Here is a 17,443-nt window from a genome sequence, read left to right on the forward strand (position 1 = left end):
TTTTAACTACCGGTATGAAAAATCGTAAGGGCGCAATATGAAAAAAAACGCTATTTTGGTCCAAAATTTTTTTGGCTTAAAAATACTTCTAAACAATCCAAAAAGCATAAGTTAGTCACATGTGACGTTTTTCAGACTTTTTGGACCAGTTTTTCAGGGGGTCATTTTTTACTACCGGTATGAAAAATCGTAAGGGCGCGATATGAAAAAAAAATGCGATTTTGGTCCAAAATTTTTTTTTCTTAAAAATACTTCTAAACAATCCAAAAGGCTTCAATTAGTCACATGTGAGGTATTTCAGACTTTTTGGACCAATTTTTTAGGGGGTCATTTTTTACTGCCGGTATGAAAAATCGTAAGGGCGCGATATGAAAAAAAACACGATTTTGGTCCAAAATTTTTTTGGCTTAAAAATACTTCTATACAATCCCAAAGGCATCAATTAGTCACATGTGAGGTATTTCAGACTTTTTGGACCAATTTTTCAGGGGGTCATTTTTTACTACCGGTATGAAAAATCGTAAGGGCGCGATATGAAAAAAAAAAAATGCGATTTTGGTCCAAAATTTTTTTGGCTTAAAAATACTTCTAAACAATCCCAAAGGCATCAATTAGTCACATGTGAGGTATTTCAGACTTTTTGGACCAATTTTTCAGGGGGTCATTTTTTACTACCAGTATGAAAAATCGTAAGGGCACGATATGAAAAAAAAAAATGCGATTTTGGTCCAAAATTTTTTTTTTTCTGAAAAATACTTCTAAACAATCCAAAAGGCATCAATTAGTCACATGTGAGGTATTTCAGACTTTTTGGACCAATTTTTCAGGGGGTCATTTTTTACTACCGGTATGAAAAATTGTAAGGGCGCGATATGAAAAAAAAACACGATTTTGGTCCAAAATTTTTTTGGCTTAAAAATACTTCTAAACAATCCAAAAGGCATACGTTAGTCACATGTGAGGTTTTTCAGACTTTTTGGACCAATTTTTTAGGGGGTCATTTTTTACTACCGGTATGAAAAATCGTAAGGGTGCGATATGAAAAAAAAGCGATTTTGGTCCAAAATTTTTTTGGCTTAAAAATACTTCTATACAATCCCAAAGGCATCGATTAGTCACATGTGAGGTATTTCAGACTTTTTGGACCAATTTTTCAGGGGGTCATTTTTTACTACCGGTATGAAAAATCGTAAGGGCGCGATATGAAAAAAAAAAGTGATTTTGGTCCAAAATTTTTTTGGCTTAAAAATACTTCTAAACAATCCCAAAGGCATCAATTAGTCACATGTGAGGTATTTCAGACTTTTTGAAACCATTTTTCAGGGGATCATTTTTAACTACCGGTATGAAAAATCGTAAGGGCGCAATATGAAAAAAAAACGCTATTTTGGTCCAAAATTTTTTTGGCTTAAAAATACTTCTAAACAATCCAAAAGCATAAGTTAGTCACATGTGACGTTTTTCAGACTTTTTGGACCAGTTTTTCAGGGGGTCATTTTTTACTACCGGTATGAAAAATCGTAAGGGCGCGATATGAAAAAAAAATGCGATTTTGGTCCAAAATTTTTTTTTCTTAAAAATACTTCTAAACAATCCAAAAGGCTTCAATTAGTCACATGTGAGGTATTTCAGACTTTTGGACCAATTTTTTAGGGGGTCATTTTTTACTACCGGTATGAAAAATCGTAAGGGCGCGATATGAAAAAAAACACGATTTTGGTCCAAAATTTTTTTGGCTTAAAAATACTTCTATACAATCCCAAAGGCATCAATTAGTCACATGTGAGGTATTTCAGACTTTTTGGACCAATTTTTCAGGGGGTCATTTTTTACTACCGGTATGAAAAATCGTAAGGGCGCGATATGAAAAAAAAAAATGCGATTTTGGTCCAAAATTTTTTTGGCTTAAAAATACTTCTATACAATCCCAAAGGCATCAATTAGTCACATGTGAGGTATTTCAGACTTTTTGGACCAATTTTTCAGGGGGTCATTTTTTACTACCAGTATGAAAAATCGTAAGGGCACGATATGAAAAAAAAAAATGCGATTTTGGTCCAAAATTTTTTTTTTCTGAAAAATACTTCTAAACAATCCAAAAGGCATCAATTAGTCACATGTGAGGTATTTCAGACTTTTTGGACCAATTTTTCAGGGGGTCATTTTTTACTACCGGTATGAAAAATTGTAAGGGCGCGATATGAAAAAAAAACACGATTTTGGTCCAAAATTTTTTTGGCTTAAAAATACTTCTAAACAATCCCAAAGGCATCAATTAGTCACATGTGGGGTATTTCAGACTTTTTGGACCAATTTTTCAGGGGGTCATTTTTTACTACCAGTATGAAAAATCGTAAAGGCGCGATATGAAAAAAAAAACGCGATTTTGGTCCAACATTTTTTTGGCTTAAAAATACTTCTAAACAATCCCTGTTGTGACTTTATTTGGGAAAGATAAAGTACAAGTAATTTGCGTTTGGATTTATTATAATTTCATGATACATATGTAATTTCATGTTGGTTTATTTCAGAGTAAATATATACAGTATATTTCATTTGTGATTTATGTTAAAAGTTGAGCTAAATTAAGCTATAATGAATGCTAAGATTAAGATAACTGCATTTCCCATGAGGCTTAGCATTACCCATGAGGTATAGGAATTTTCACGGAGGTAGATGTATGTATGCCACGAGTTGTGAAAGTTGTATGTGTATGTTTTTCAAGTTGCCGCACGCAGTAAATGAATGCGTATTTTTAAACCGAGAGTCTCGCTTCGTTATTTTTGGACGTAATTTGGATAATTACAACATTTTTTGGTGCCGAAACCCGGGAAATTGCGGACGAAGATAGAGACATTCGAGTGGAGGCCGGCGATGAACGCATAGAAAGGATAAAACGAAAGCGGCGGACGATACGGAGTTCAACCACGAAGTTGTTAAACCAACTCGACGCGGAATTATTGAAGGACGATGCAGATGTGGAACGTCTACGGGAGATGCTGGCAGTGCTATCATCTAAGGAGGACAGTTTATCCCAGCTGGACCGTGAGATGGAAACGCACACTCGGTTGGAGGACGTGGAGGCGGAGATTGACCTCGCGGAGGATTATAAAGATCGTATAATTGGGATGAAAACACGAGCTCACCGGAAAATAAGAGAGCAAGAATCTGTGAGGAATCCAGATACGCCGTCCCCCCGCCGAAGTGATGGAAGTACATCGTCTGCACAGTACAGTAACCCATCAGTAAAGTTACCTAAGCTGATGATTGATAAGTTTAATGGAGATGTAAGTTTATGGCAGGAGTTTTGGAACCAGTATGAGACAGCTATTCACAGTAATACTGGACTATGTAAAAGAGAGAAGTTTACCTACCTGAAAACTTACCTGATAGGGTCAGCAGCTAAAGCAGTGGCAGGACTCACTTTGACAGACAGTAACTATGATGCTGCAGTAGATATACTCCAGAGCAGATTTGGCAGGAAAGATCTCATTGTAAATGCTCACATGACCAAACTACTGAATCTCACCGCTGTTAGGAAATCTTCAGACGTCAGTGCACTGAGGCAGTTATATGATGAATGTGAAATTCAGATTAGGAGCTTAGAGTCATTGGGCGTAGTTTCAGACACTTATGGTAGCATGTTGTGCCCAATATTGCTACAGATGATGCCGGAGGATATGGCTCTTGAGTATAGCCGCCAAAAGGGCGAAGATGAGGAATGGAAGGTGCCTGATGTTCTTAAGTTTTTACGGAAGGAGGTTCAGAGTAGAGAGAGGGCTCAGCAGATGATGAGATCACACAACCAGAAAGAGAGCCAGTCTGTTAATAAGCCATTCACCAAGTCATATACTGTCAGTGACATAAAGCCAAAGAAAGTAAGCATGACTTCTGCAGCTGCATTACATACAGCCAGCCAAAGGGTTCAGACTTGCCTATTTTGTGACAGTGCAGAACACAGGTCAGAGAAATGTACAGAATATGAAGTAGCTGCCCGAAAGGAGAAGCTAAAGAAGCTAGGTAGATGCTTTATATGTCTAGGACCAAAACATATTGCTAGGTTCTGCAGATTAAAGGGACAGTCATGTGCTACATGTAGAGGTAGACATCACATAGCTATATGTGAGGGAAAGGAAGCACACCCACCTGTAGTTGCAGACAAAATGGACACTGTAATTTCTTCAGTAATTCCCCAAGCAGAAGGGACAAAATCAGATAGAGAAAACACAGTGTCGCTGCAAACGGCTAAATCATGGTTAACAGGACCAGCTGGCAGGATGATAGTTCATTGTTTATTGGATGGAGGTAGTCAGGGAAGCTTTGTGCATGAGGATGTGGTGAAAAGGTTAAACCTACCTACAATAAGACAGGGAACGTTTACTCTTCACACATTTGGTTCACCTTCTCCAACAACAGTGAAGCGTAACATAGTGAAACTTAGTTTGGAAAATATCTATGATAAGGAGCAGCGTATTGAGATAGAAGCAGTAGTGACCCCTCAAGTGTGTACAGCTGTAATGAAAGTTCCTGGAGAGCATATACAGCAGGAGATGAAAAGGAAGGGTCTTATGCTTGCAGATTTTTCAGGACAGGACAAACCAGAACTCTCAGTGCTCACTGGCTCAGACTACTACTGGCGTGTTGTGTCAGGTCATGTAGAGAGATTAGCAGAAAGTCTAGTAGCATTGGAGAGCACCTTCGGATGGGCAGTACAGGGTCCAGTAGCTGTATCCAGTATGACAGAGACAACATGTATGCGTATTCAGCTTAGTGAGGAAGCAAGCATGGACAGGCAACTGCAGGCATTTTGGGAGCTTGAGTCGTTAGGTATTGTTTCAAGTGGAAAGGTAGAGAGTACAGAGGATAAGGAAGCTCTACAACGATTTGAAGAAACATGCATCTATAAAGATGGGCGTTACCAGGTAGAGCTGCCATGGAAACAGAATCATCCTGCACTCTCAGACAACTACTACATCGCTAACAAACAGCTAGAGGGCTTGAAGAGGAAATTCAAAAAGGATGTCACCCTCTACAGCAGATACAATGATGTGGTAGAAGACTACTTAAAGCAAGGAATTGCTGAGGATGTACCAAGCGACAAAGCATCACACCCAGGAGGTGAGATTTATTACTTACCTCACCATGCAGTTCTGAGAGAGGATAAAGTGACAACAAGGTTACGTGTTGTTTTCGATGCATCATCCCACGAAGAGGGAAGTCCCTCCCTCAATGACTGTTTGCAAACTGGCCCGAATCTCAATCCGGGTCTGATGAGTGTCTTAATAAGGTTCAGACTGCATGAAATAGCTTACATGGCAGACATAAAGAAAGCATTTCTGCAGGTATCACTGTCAGACAGAGACCGAGATGCTGTAAGATTTCTGTGGATTAAAGGGACTCCATCAGAAAAGATGGATGAGGAGCTGCGTGAGCTCAGAATGGCAAGAGTGGTATTTGGAGCATCCCCAAGCCCATTCTTACTTGCAGCAACCATAAGGAAACATCTCAGAAACTATGAGTCAGAAAACCCACAAGTGGTGGAGAGCCTCAAAACTTCACTCTACGTGGATGATTTCATTTCAAGCTCAAGAGAAGTGTCAGAAGCTCACACAGTGTCAACTACAGCAAGGAACATTATGTCCACTGCAGGTATGGATCTATGCAAATGGATGACGAATTCTGTGGAGCTAAAAGAGAAATGGCAGCAGGTCTGCATGGACTGCGGTGAAGAAACACAGACACATGGGTCCTTGCTAAAGGTCCTAGGACTGGTATGGAGACCATCCACTGATGATTTTGTGTTTGATCTCAGGAGTTTGCTCACAATCCTGAAGGAAAAGGAGAACACAAAAAGAAGCGTTCTGCAGTCAGCTGCTCGCATTTTCGACCCTCTGGGATTCCTGACTCCTTTCACAATCAGGATAAAATGTCTGTTCCAGGAAATGTGGGAAAGGGGGCTCAGATGGGATGAGGAGTTACCACCAGATCTAAAAGACAAATGACAGCAATGGTGTTCTGAACTCCCACACCTACACCAGATATCTGTCCCACGGTGGTATCAAATGGATGTAGACCCACTGAACAGTCAGACTTTAACACTACATGTGTTTTGTGACTGCAAGTGAAAGGGCGTACTGCGCAGTAGCCTACTTACAAGGAAAATCAAAGGATGGACAAATGACTACGAGTCTAGTTGCATCTAAGACAAGGGTGGCACCACTTAAAAAAATGACATTGCCACGTTTGGAGCTAATGGGGGCAGTGATAGGAGCCAGACTCGGGAGCACACTCATGAAATCACTGCAAATGGACAAAACTCAGCTGCAACTATGGACAGACTCAATGATAACACTACACTGGATACGTAGTTCAGCTCTGAAGTGGAAACCATTCATTGCAAACCGAGTAACAGAAATTCAGACATTAACTGCGCCAGAGTCATGGTCCCACTGTCATGGAAAATGGAACCCAGCTGATCTTCCTACCAGAGGCTTAAAGGTGCAGAATCTCAAAGAAAACACACTCTGGTGGAATGGACCAAAGGTCTTAATGTCTCAGGCTCAGTCAGAAGGAGCTGAGGAGTTCACTCAGGAGAATGAGATGAATGCTGAACTCAAGTCGAAATACCAGGTCACTGTACAGTTGGTACATCAAGACACAGAACACTTAGCACCAGTTTTAAATTTAGAGAAGTACAGTAAGCTTCAAACAGTGCTTAGAGTGACAGCCTGGATAAAGAGATTTGTGAACAATACACGTTCAAGTGAAAAAATACATGGTGAACTGACAACAGAAGAGCAGCAGGAAGCAGAAAAATACTGGATTAAAGTGATACAAAATCAGAACTTCAACACCGAAATCAGTCTTCTAAAGGCAGGAAAAAACCTCAATGCTGATTCTAGGATCCGAGAATTAAGACCTTTTTTGGACAGAGAAGAGCTGCTTAGTGTTGGAGGGAGACTCCAACAGTCTGATTTCACATTCAGAGAGAAACACCCATGGATTCTGCCCAACAAAGACAAATACACGGAAATGTTGGTGCAGTATGAACATGAGAAAATAATGCATGCAGGTGTAAGAGACACCTTAGTTCAAGTCAGAGAGAGACATTGGATTTTGAGAGCACGTCAGATTGTAAAAAGAATTGTGTCTGGATGCAGGTTGTGCAAACGATTTAAAGCCACCGCCGGACGGCAGACAACGGCTCCATTACCAAGAGACAGGATAACAGAGTCACCGCCTTTTGAAGTCACAGGAGTGGATTTCGCAGGACCGCTTTATGTCAAGTCAGCAGGTTCCATGAAGAAATCATACATCGCGTTGTTTACCTGTGCCGTCACGAGAGCAGTGCATTTGGAGCTTGTCTCAGATCAGTCGACGGAAAGTTTTCTGTTAGCATTGAAAAGATTCTTCTCAAGAAGAGGATTGTGCAAGGTCATATACTCGGACAATGCTAAGACTTTTAAGAGAGCTGATCACGATCTAAAGGAGTTATGGAAGGAATTCTTCTCAGGCAAGGGAATCACCTGGCGGTTCATCGTAGAAAGAACAGCCTGGTGGGGTGGATTCTGGGAACGTCTAGTGAGGTCAGTCAAAATCATTCTAAGAAAAGTGTTGGGAAAAGCCAAACTGAATTTTGAAGAAATGTGTACTATTCTAACTGAAGTGGAAGCAGTTATAAATTCGAGACCACTTACATATGTGCACAACGACGTAAATGAGCCCCAACCACTGACACCAGCACACTTCTTGGTGGGTCAGAGACTCACTTGTATGCCTCCCAAGCCATTTCCAGCAGACAAACAACACCCAACAGTCAACAAGGAGGAAATGACAAGGAGATGGAGATACAGACAAAGGCTCATGACCAGCTTTTGGAGTAGCTGGAAGAAGGAGTATTTGTTGGACTTAAAGTCAGCTCAACACGACCTTCTCAGCTGAAAGTTGGAGACGTCGTACTCATTGGAGAGGACAACATTCCAAGGCAGTCGTGGAGACTTGGAAGACTGGAGGAACTGTTTACAGGCCGAGATGGTCTGGTTCGCTCATGTGCAGTTCGCACCCCTTCAGGGACTGTTTTGAAGAGACCAGTTCAGCTGTTGTATCCTTTGGAAATATTGGATTAACTGAAGTTAATGGGGGGGAGGTTATGTTGTGACTTTATTTGGGAAAGATAAAGTACAAGTAATTTGCGTTTGGATTTATTATAATTTTATGATACATATGTAATTTCATGTTGGTTTATTTCAGAGTAAATATATACAGTATATTTCATTTGTGATTTATGTTAAAAGTTGAGCTAAATTAAGCTATAATGAATGCTAAGATTAAGATAACTGCATTTCCCATGAGGCTTAGCATTACCCATGAGGTATAGGAATTTTCACGGAGGTAGATGTATGTATGCCACGAGTTGTGAAAGTTGTATGTGTATGTTTTTCAAGTTGCCGCACGCAGTAAATGAATGCGTATTTTTAAACCGAGAGTCTCACTTTGTTATTTTTGGACGTAATTTGGATAATTACAACAATCCCAAAGGCATCAAATAGTCACATGTGAGGTTTTTCAGACTTTTTGGACATATTTTTAAGGGGGTCATTTATTACTACCGGTATGAAAAATCGTAAGGGCGCGATATGAAAAAAAAAAACGCGATTTTGGTCCAAAAATTTTTTGGCTTAAAAATACTTCTAAACAATCCCAAAGGCATCATTTAGTCACATGTGAGGTATTTCAAACTTTTTGAAACAATTTTTCAGGGGATCATTTTTTACTACCGGTATGAAAAATCGTAAGGGCGCGATATGAATAAAAACGTGATTTTGGTCCAAATTTTTTTTTTCTTAAAAATACTTCTAAACAATCCAAAAGGCATCAGTTAGTCACATGTGAGGTATTTCAGACTTTTTGGACCAATTTTTTAGGGGATCATTTTTTACTACCGGTATGAAAAATTGTAAGGGCGCGATATGAAAAAAAAACGCGTTTTGGGTCAAAATTTTTTTTGGCTTAAAAATACTTCTAAACAATCCCAAAGGCATCAATTAGTCACATGTGAGGTATTTCAGACTTTTTGAAACCGTTTTTCAGGGGATCATTTTTTACTATCGGTATGAAAAATCATACGGGTGCGATATGAAAAAAAACGCGATTTTGGTCCAAAATTTTTTTGGCTTAAAAATACTTCTAACCAATCCCAAAGGAATCAATTAGTCACATTTGAGGAATTTCAGATTTTTTGGACAAATTTTTCAGGGGGGCATTTTTTACTACCGGTATAAAAAATCGTAAGGGCATGATATGAAAAAAAAACGCGATTTTGGTCCAAAAATTTTTTTTCTGAAAAATACTTCTAAACAATCCAAAAGGTATCAATTAGTCACATGTGAGGTATTTCAGACTTTGTGGACCAATTTTTCAGGGGGTCATTTTTTACTACCGGTATGAAAAATCGTACGGGTGCGATATGAAAAAAAAAGGCGATTTTGGTCCAAAATTTTTTTGGCTTAAAAATACTTCTAAACAATCCCAAAGGCATCAATTAGTCACATGTGAGGTATTTCAGACTTTTTGAAACCATTTTTCAGGGGATCATTTTTTACTACCGGTATGAAAAATTGTAAGGGCGCAATATGAAAAAAAAACGCGATTTTGGTCCAAAATTTTGTTTGCTGAAAAATACTTCTAAACAATCCCAAAGGCATCAGTTAGTCAAATGTGAGGTATTTCAGACTTTTTGAAACCATTTTTCAGGGGGTCATTTTTTACTAACGGTATGAAAAATCGTAAGGGCGTGATATGAAAAAAAAAACGCGATTTTGGTCCAAATTTTTTTTTTCTTAACCCTTGTGTTGTCCTCCGGGTCAAGGTGACCCAGTGGACCGCAAATGTGCCTTTTTTCATAACCCTCGCGTTGTCCCCCGGGTCAAGGTTACCCAGTGACCCGCAAATGTACCCTGGCGTTGTCCTCCGGGTCAAGGTGACCCAGTGGCACACAGTGGCTTTTTTTTTCATAACCCTCTCATTGTCCCCCCCGGGTCAAGGTGACCCAGTGGCCCGCAAATGTGCCTAACCCCCGCGTTGTCCTCCGGGTCAAGGTGACCCAGTGGCCCGTAAATGTGCCTAACTCTCGCGTTGTCTTCCGGGTCAAGGTGACCCAGTTGTACACAGTGGCTTTTTTTTCATAACCCTCACATTGTCCCCTGGGTCAAGGTGACCCAGTGGCCCGCAAATGTGCCTTTTCATATGTATGTACGTATGGTGCCATTGCTTACTACATTTGCAATTCTGAAAACAGTATAGGGAGAGATGACACAAACACTGGATATGGCATAGCAAGCTTTATCTTTATTTTTTTTTTCTCTTTCCTTGTAACAAAAATGTAATGTACTTGGCTCCTTCCTGAGGATGAGAACAGCAGCTGCACCAGCACACACACACACACACACACACACACACACACACACACACACACACACACACACATTCCTTCCCTAGTTGCTGCTTGGATAAACTTGTGACTTTGACTCAGAAAAACCCTGTCATGCTTTGTCTCCGGGTTGGATAAAAAAAAACCTCTCTGGTTCTTTCACGGTCGGACTTTTGGAACGCAGTCGGACTCTTGGTTCTTTCACGGTCAGACTTTTGGAACACTCTCAGTTGGACGATTTCATTCCTGAGATGAGTCATCGAGCAGTTCAGGGTGGGGATGAATCACGCTTTGTCTCTGGGTTGGATAAAAAAACCCTAGGTTTGGAGTTTTAAGCACTTGGCTCATTCCTGAGGAGGAGAACAGCAGCTGCACCAGCGCGCACACACACACACACACACACACACACACACACATTCCTTCCCTAGTTGCTGCTTGGATAAACTTGTGACTTTGACTCAGAAAAACCCTGTCATGCTTTGTCTCCGGGTTGGATAAAAAAAACCTCTCTGGTTCTTTCACGGTCGGACTTTTGGAACGCAGTCGGACTTTTGGTTCTTTCGCGGTTGGACTTTTGGAACGCAGTCGGACTTTTGGTTCTTTCACGGTCGGACTTTTGGAACGCAGTCGGACTTTTGGTTCTTTCACGGTCGGACTTTTGGAACACTCTCAGTTGGACGATTTCATTCCTGAGATGAGTCATCGAGCAGTTCAGGGTGGGGATGAATCACGCTTTGTCTCTGGGTTGGATAAAAAACTCTAGGTTTGGAGTTTTAAGCACTTGGCTCATTCCTGAGGATGAGAACAGCAGCTGCACCAGCAACTCAGGGAGGAATCCAGTGACTCACCCCCCACCCCCCCCCCCCACACACACACATTCCTTCCCTAGTAGCTGTGTACACTTGGATAAACTTGACTTTGACCCTGTCTGCTAGGATTATGTTCCCAAAGTCCAAACGGACCAGAAACACACACTCCAGGAAAGGAAGGGGAGACACGGACAGACACGAAAGCGAGAGCGAAAAGAACACCAGACAAAAGGAAAGAAAAGCAAAAAAAAACAAAAAAAAACTGACAAGATACTAGAGCCTCTCCTCCTCTCAAAATCGCAGGGTCTCCCTGACCCGCATCACTTCGCCTCGTTCTCTTTTTCTCAGCCTGTCTTTCTCTCAAAGGCCGGAGAAGGAAACAGATACGAAAAAAAAACAAAATAAGCCTCCTCTCCTCTCATGCACCGGGTCTCCCAGACCCGTCTCGCTTCGCCTCTTTCTCCTCGTCTCAGTTTGACTTTCCACACAAAAAGCGGGAGGAGGACACGGACAGACACGAAAACGGGAGGAGCAGGATAGGACACACAGGTGAGTATGAAGACACGGGCTCCGGGAGGAGGATGAGGACGAGGGGAAAGAGACAAGACTCTTTTTTTTTTCTTTCCTTTCCTTTCCTTTCCCAGAGTCTTGTCTCTTTCCCCTCGTCCTCATCCTCCTCCCGGAAAGGAAAGGAAAGGAAAGGAAAGGAAAGGAAAGAAAAAAAAAAACAGAAAACACACTCCAGGAAAGGAAGGGAGACCTGGAATCACACGAAAGCGGGAGCAAAAAGAACACCAGACAAAAGGAAAGAAAAGCAAAAAAAAAAAAAAAAAAAACTGACATAGAGCCTCTCCTCCTCTCAAAATCGCAGGGTCTCCCAGACCCGCATCGCTTTGCCTCGTTCTCTTCGTCTCAGCCCGTCTTTCTCTCAAAGGCCGGAGAAGGAAACGAATACGAAAAAAAAAAAAGCCTCCTCTCCTCTCATGCACCGGGTCTCCCCGACCCGTCTCACTTCGCCTCTTTCTCCTCGTCTCAGTTCGACTTTCCACACAAAAAGCCGGAGGAGGACACGGATGGACGCGAAAACGGGAGGAGCGGGATAGGACACACAGGTGAGTATGAAGACGCGGGCTCCGGGAGGAGGATGAGGACGAGGGGAAAGAGACAAGAGTCCGTCTTCCTCAAAGCGGGAGGAGCGGGGTAAACGCACAGAGGTGAGTATGAAGATGCTGCATGCGCCCGGAGGAGAAAGACAAGGGATACAAGAAATGACTCTGGGAAAGGAAGCCTCCCCTCCTCATTGGCACCGGGTCTCCCCAACCCGCCTCGTTTCACCCGGTTCACCTCGTCTCAGTCTCAGGAGGAGAACGCACGGATAGGTGAGTCCGATGAGCGGAAAGGAACGTACTAAAATTACTTTCCTTCCTCTGCTACTCCTTCCACCGCCACCTTACTCCACCGTAGCACGGCAAAAAATAGCCCACGGCCCGCAGCCATGACAGCTCGACATTTCACCGCTCAAAGGTTCCTACGAGAGTTTCTTTCCAGCTCGCCGTGCGAGGACGATGAGCACAAGGGGGACCGTCGGAGAGAGCGACAGCGAGAGGAGGATGAGGCAACTGCAACGGCAGCTGGGGAAAAGCGATCGGGGGCGACGGGGACGAGACGGGGACTCGCGACGTGAGAACGCGGGACGGTCGGGGCCCGCGCACGATCTCTTCCCCGACACGCGTCTCTCCGCTAAAAGGGTCCTAGGACAGACCCGGCGCCACAGACGTCGTAGGAGCGAGGACGAACAGGAGGAAAGGCCAAAGCGGATGCAAGGCAAAGACCCGCAGGTGAGGCAAGATGAGGACGAGGATGAGGACGAGGACGATGAGGAGGAGGAGAGCGAGACACAACGGAGGGAGCGACAGCGAGAGGAGAGAAGGACGAGGCAACTGCGACGGCAGCTGGAGAAAAGCGATAGGGAGCGAGAGGAAAGAGACGGAGGCCTGGAGCGGGAGGACGATCTCTCCTCCGGTATGCGTCTCTCCGCCAAAATGGTCTTAGGACAGACCCGGTGCCACGGACGTTGTAGGAGCCGCGACGAACAGGAGGAAAAGACAAAGCGGATGCGAGGCAAAGACCCGCGGGTGAGGCGAGATGAGGATGAGGACGAGGACGATGAGGAGGAGAGCGAGACACGACGGAGGGAGCGACAGCGAGAGGAGAGAAGGACGAGGCAACTGCAACGGCAGCTGGAGAAAAGCGATAGGGAGCGAGAGGAAAGAGACGGGGGGCCGGAACGTAAGGACGATCTCTCCTCCGGGATGCATCTCTCCGCCAAAAGGGTCCTGGGAGAGACCCGGCGTGAGGGACGTCGTCGGAACGACGACGAACAGGAGGAAAAGACAAAACGGGTAAGTAAGAAGCGAGAAGAGGAGGAGGAGGAGGAGGATGATGAGGAGGAGGAGGAGGAGGATGAGGAGAGCGAGATACAATGGAGGGAGTGACAGCGAGAGGAGAGAAGGACTAGGCAACTGCGACGGCAGCTGCAAAGGCAGCCGCTACGGCATCCGGAGGAGAGCGACCGGGAGGCAGAGGGTCCAGATGTACGAGAACGCGAAAGGGCCGGCGTCCGCAGACGATCTCTCCTTCGAAACCCACCTTTCTGCCAAAGGGTTCCTAGGAGAGCCCCGACGCGAGGGACCTCTGTCCGAGGGGGAGGAGGAGGAGGAGGAGGTGGAGGATGATGAGGAGGACGAGGAGAACGAGGAGGGAGAGAATCACCGACCTTGCTCCGACTCTGAAGAAGAAGAAGAAGAAGACATAGTACAAGGAGAAGGAGGACAAGGAGAAGGAGAAGCGGTAGGAGGAGAAGGAGAAATCCTTCACATTGCACGAGAGACGTTTCCATTGAGAAACGGGAAAATAACTTGGTCCTCTACGCTGTACGAAACAACCACGTCGCAATGACGACAACAACAAGAGCAGCGGGAGCAGCAGCCGCGGCGACCCTGGCCACCGGGACCCACGGACCTGGCGGTTTCCGAGGCCTGAGACATCATCTCGACGTTCTACCTCTTCCTCACGCCGGAGATAGACAAAATCATCCTGGAGGAGATGAATTGCGAGGGTCTCAGGAAACGCGGAAGAGACGGATGGAGGTGTATGGACGAGATCGACCTGCACGCTTACGTGGGCCTGCTCATCCTCGCCGGCGTGTACAGGTCCCGAGGCGAGGCCACCGCCAGCCTGTGGGACGTGGAGAGCGGGCGTGCGATTTTCCGAGCCACCATGTCGCTCAAAGTCTTTCACCTTTACTCGACGCTGCTGCGGTTCGACGACCGCGAGACGAGAGCGGAGAGGCGCGCCTCGGACAAACTGGCGGCCATCAGAAAGCTCTGGGACGCGTGGGTCGAGCGGCTACCGGCCCTCTACAACCCGGGCCCTCACGTCACGGTGGACGAGCAACTGGTTCCATTCAGAGGTGAGATGCTGACGACTTAAGATGATGAACATAAAAATAAAAGTTAATTTTTAAAATCATTGTTTGAATAAAATAAAGTAATTTGGTTTTTCTTTCTTTTCTTTCTTTCTTTCTTTCTCTCTTTCTCTCCGACACCCAAGGCCGATGTCCCTTTAGACAGTATATGCCGAGCAAGCCCGCCAAATACGGGATCAAGTCGTGGGTGGCCTGCGACGCCAGGTCTAGCTACGCTTGGAAAATGCAGGTTTACACTGGGAAGCCCGCCGCCGGAGGACGGGAACGGGGTACCGGAGCGGTGAAGGGCTCGGAGAAGAATCAGGCGACGCGCGTGGTGCTGGACGTGACCGAGAGTCTCACCGGTCATAACGTCACCTGCGACTATTTCTTCACGTCCTACGAGCTCACGGGGAGGCTCCTCCGCGAGAGGAACAACACCCTGCTCGGCACGATCAGAAAGAACAAGCCCGAGCTCCCGCGCGCCCTGCTTGAGCTCCGGGGGAGACTGGTCCTCTCCTACAAGTTCGCCTTCACGCCCGACGCCGCGCTGGTGTCCTACGTGCCCAAGAAAAACAAGAATGTGCTGTTGCTCAGCACGCTCCACGCGCAGGCCCCCAAGGTCTGCCCCGCGCGCCCGGACGGGAAGCCCGCTATCGTCTTGGACTACAACGCCAACAAAGGCGGAGTGGACACCCTGGACAAAGTCGTGAGCTCCTACAGCTGCAGAAGGATGACTAAGCGATGGCCCCTCGTAGTCTTCCACAACATCGTCGACGTGTCCGGTTACAATGCCTTCATGATATGGAGAGAGCTCAACCCCGGCTGGTTGGCCGGCAAGGGCAACAAGAGGAGGGTGTTTCTCGAGCAGCTGGGGAAGGCGCTTGTGGCTCCGCTCATCGAGCGGAGGCCTCGCCTGCCAAGCTCCAAATCGGCCGCATCGGTCGTGAAGGCGGTCAGGCGGGTGGCGGCGGAGGCTGGGGACACTGAAAGAGAAAGAGGAGGAGGAGGAGGAGGAGGAGGAGGACAGGTTGTTTCTGCTTCTTCTTTTTCTTCTTCTTCCTGTCCTGTGACGGATCCCGTCGTGAAATCCGCGATCCCCGACAGCAAGAGGAAGAGGTGTCAGGTCTGCCCCTCCAAGAAAGACTGCAGGACGCGCAAAGTCTGCCGTCGCTGCCAGAGATACATATGCGGAGGTTGCGCTCTCCTGTACTGCCCGGCGTGCGACAAGTCATACTCGGCCCTGGAGCGCGGGTCTGTATGATGATGACCCCGCCGCGGGGTTGGGACAATGGGAGGGACGCTGTGAGGATATTTTTTCATTGAAGCGTTCAAAAGTGCAACGTGAGGAGGAGAAAAAAAAAGAAAGAAAGAAAGCAATAAAGAAATGATAATAAAGTGGATACCAATGTTGAGTTTTATTTCTGAGTCTCACAGTCATTTACCCGGTTTATGTTGCCTCAAATTTTATTTTACCCAGTCTGTTTTCATCCAGTTTTCAACCAGTTTCAACCCTGAGGACACACACATCTTATCAAACGTATTGAAGCATAGTGCAACATGAGGAGAAAAAAAGAAAGAAAGAAAGAAAGCAATAAAGAAATAAAGTGGATACCAGTGTTGAGTTCTGAGTCTCACAGTCTTTGCCCTGGTTTATGTTGAGTTTGTGTCTTTTTTTTTTTTTTTACCCAGTCTGTTTCCATCCAGGTTTCAACCAGTTTAATTTCCAACCCCTTATGTCTTGAGGAATACACGTACGTATTATGACTTTTTATTGAAGCGTACAAGGAGGGGAAAAAAAAAGAAAGCAATAAGTATACCTTGAATTTCTGAATCTCACAGTCTTTATTTTATATTATATATTTTTACCCGGTTTATGTTGAGTTTGTGCCTCATTTTATTTATTTATTTATTTTTTACCCAATCTGTTTCCATCTAGGTTTCAACCAGTTTAATTTCCAACCCCTTATGTCTTGAGGAAAACACGTACGAATATTATGAATTTTTATTGAAACGTACAAGGAGGAAAAAAAAAAAGGAAGAAAGCAATAAGTATGAATCTCACAGTCTTTATTTTATTTTATATATATTTTACCCGGTTTATGTTGAGTTTGTGCCTCATTTTATTTATTTATTTTTTTTACCCGATCTGTTTCCATCCAGGTTTCAACCAGTTTAATTTCCAACCCCTTATATCTTGAGGAATACACGTACGAATATTATGAATTTTTATTGAAACGTACAAGGAGGAAAAAAAAAAAAAAGGAAGAAAGCAATAAGTATACCTTGAATTTCTGAATCTCACAGTCTTTATTTTATTTTATTTTTTTAAATATATTTTTACCCGGTTTATGTTGAGTTTGTGCCTTTTATTTTACCCAGTGTGTTTTCATCCAGTTTTCAACCAGTTTCAACCCTTTATGTCTGAGGACACACATACAAATAATATATATCAAACGTTATATTTTTACTGAAGCGTACAAAAAGTGCAATGGTGGGGGGGAGGAGGAAAATTACTGTCTCTGTTCTTCTTGTGGGAAAACTTGGGCTTCTTGGCCTGCTCCTGGTCCTCCCCGAGGCCCCTCTGCCTGAGCCTGAGCCTTTCTTTTTTTTCCTTTTTTTTCTTCACTCTCTCCCGTGAGCAGCGGAATGACCATGTCTACCAGGGAGCTGCAGGCCGTTTTGCCCCGCCTGCTGACAATGTAGTACCCCTTCCCTGTCATGCGGACGCTGCGGGTG

General features: G+C 44.5%; 1 protein-coding gene across 1 annotated transcript; it reads left to right on the forward strand.

Moving 5' to 3' along the window:
• Window positions 1-12,803: 12,803 nt before the first annotated feature.
• LOC115437372 (piggyBac transposable element-derived protein 4-like) lies at window positions 12,804-16,030 on the forward strand. The gene is given in 5 exon segments (XM_030160600.1): window positions 12,804-13,644; window positions 13,901-14,088; window positions 14,212-14,710; window positions 14,851-15,680; window positions 15,812-16,030. Coding segments are annotated over 5 exon segments (2,577 nt in total).
• The last annotated feature ends 1,413 nt before the right edge of the window (window positions 16,031-17,443 follow it).

The sequence above is a fragment of the Sphaeramia orbicularis genome, chromosome 17 (assembly GCF_902148855.1).
Source record: "Sphaeramia orbicularis chromosome 17, fSphaOr1.1, whole genome shotgun sequence".
In the NCBI taxonomy this organism is placed as follows: domain Eukaryota; kingdom Metazoa; phylum Chordata; class Actinopteri; order Kurtiformes; family Apogonidae; genus Sphaeramia; species Sphaeramia orbicularis.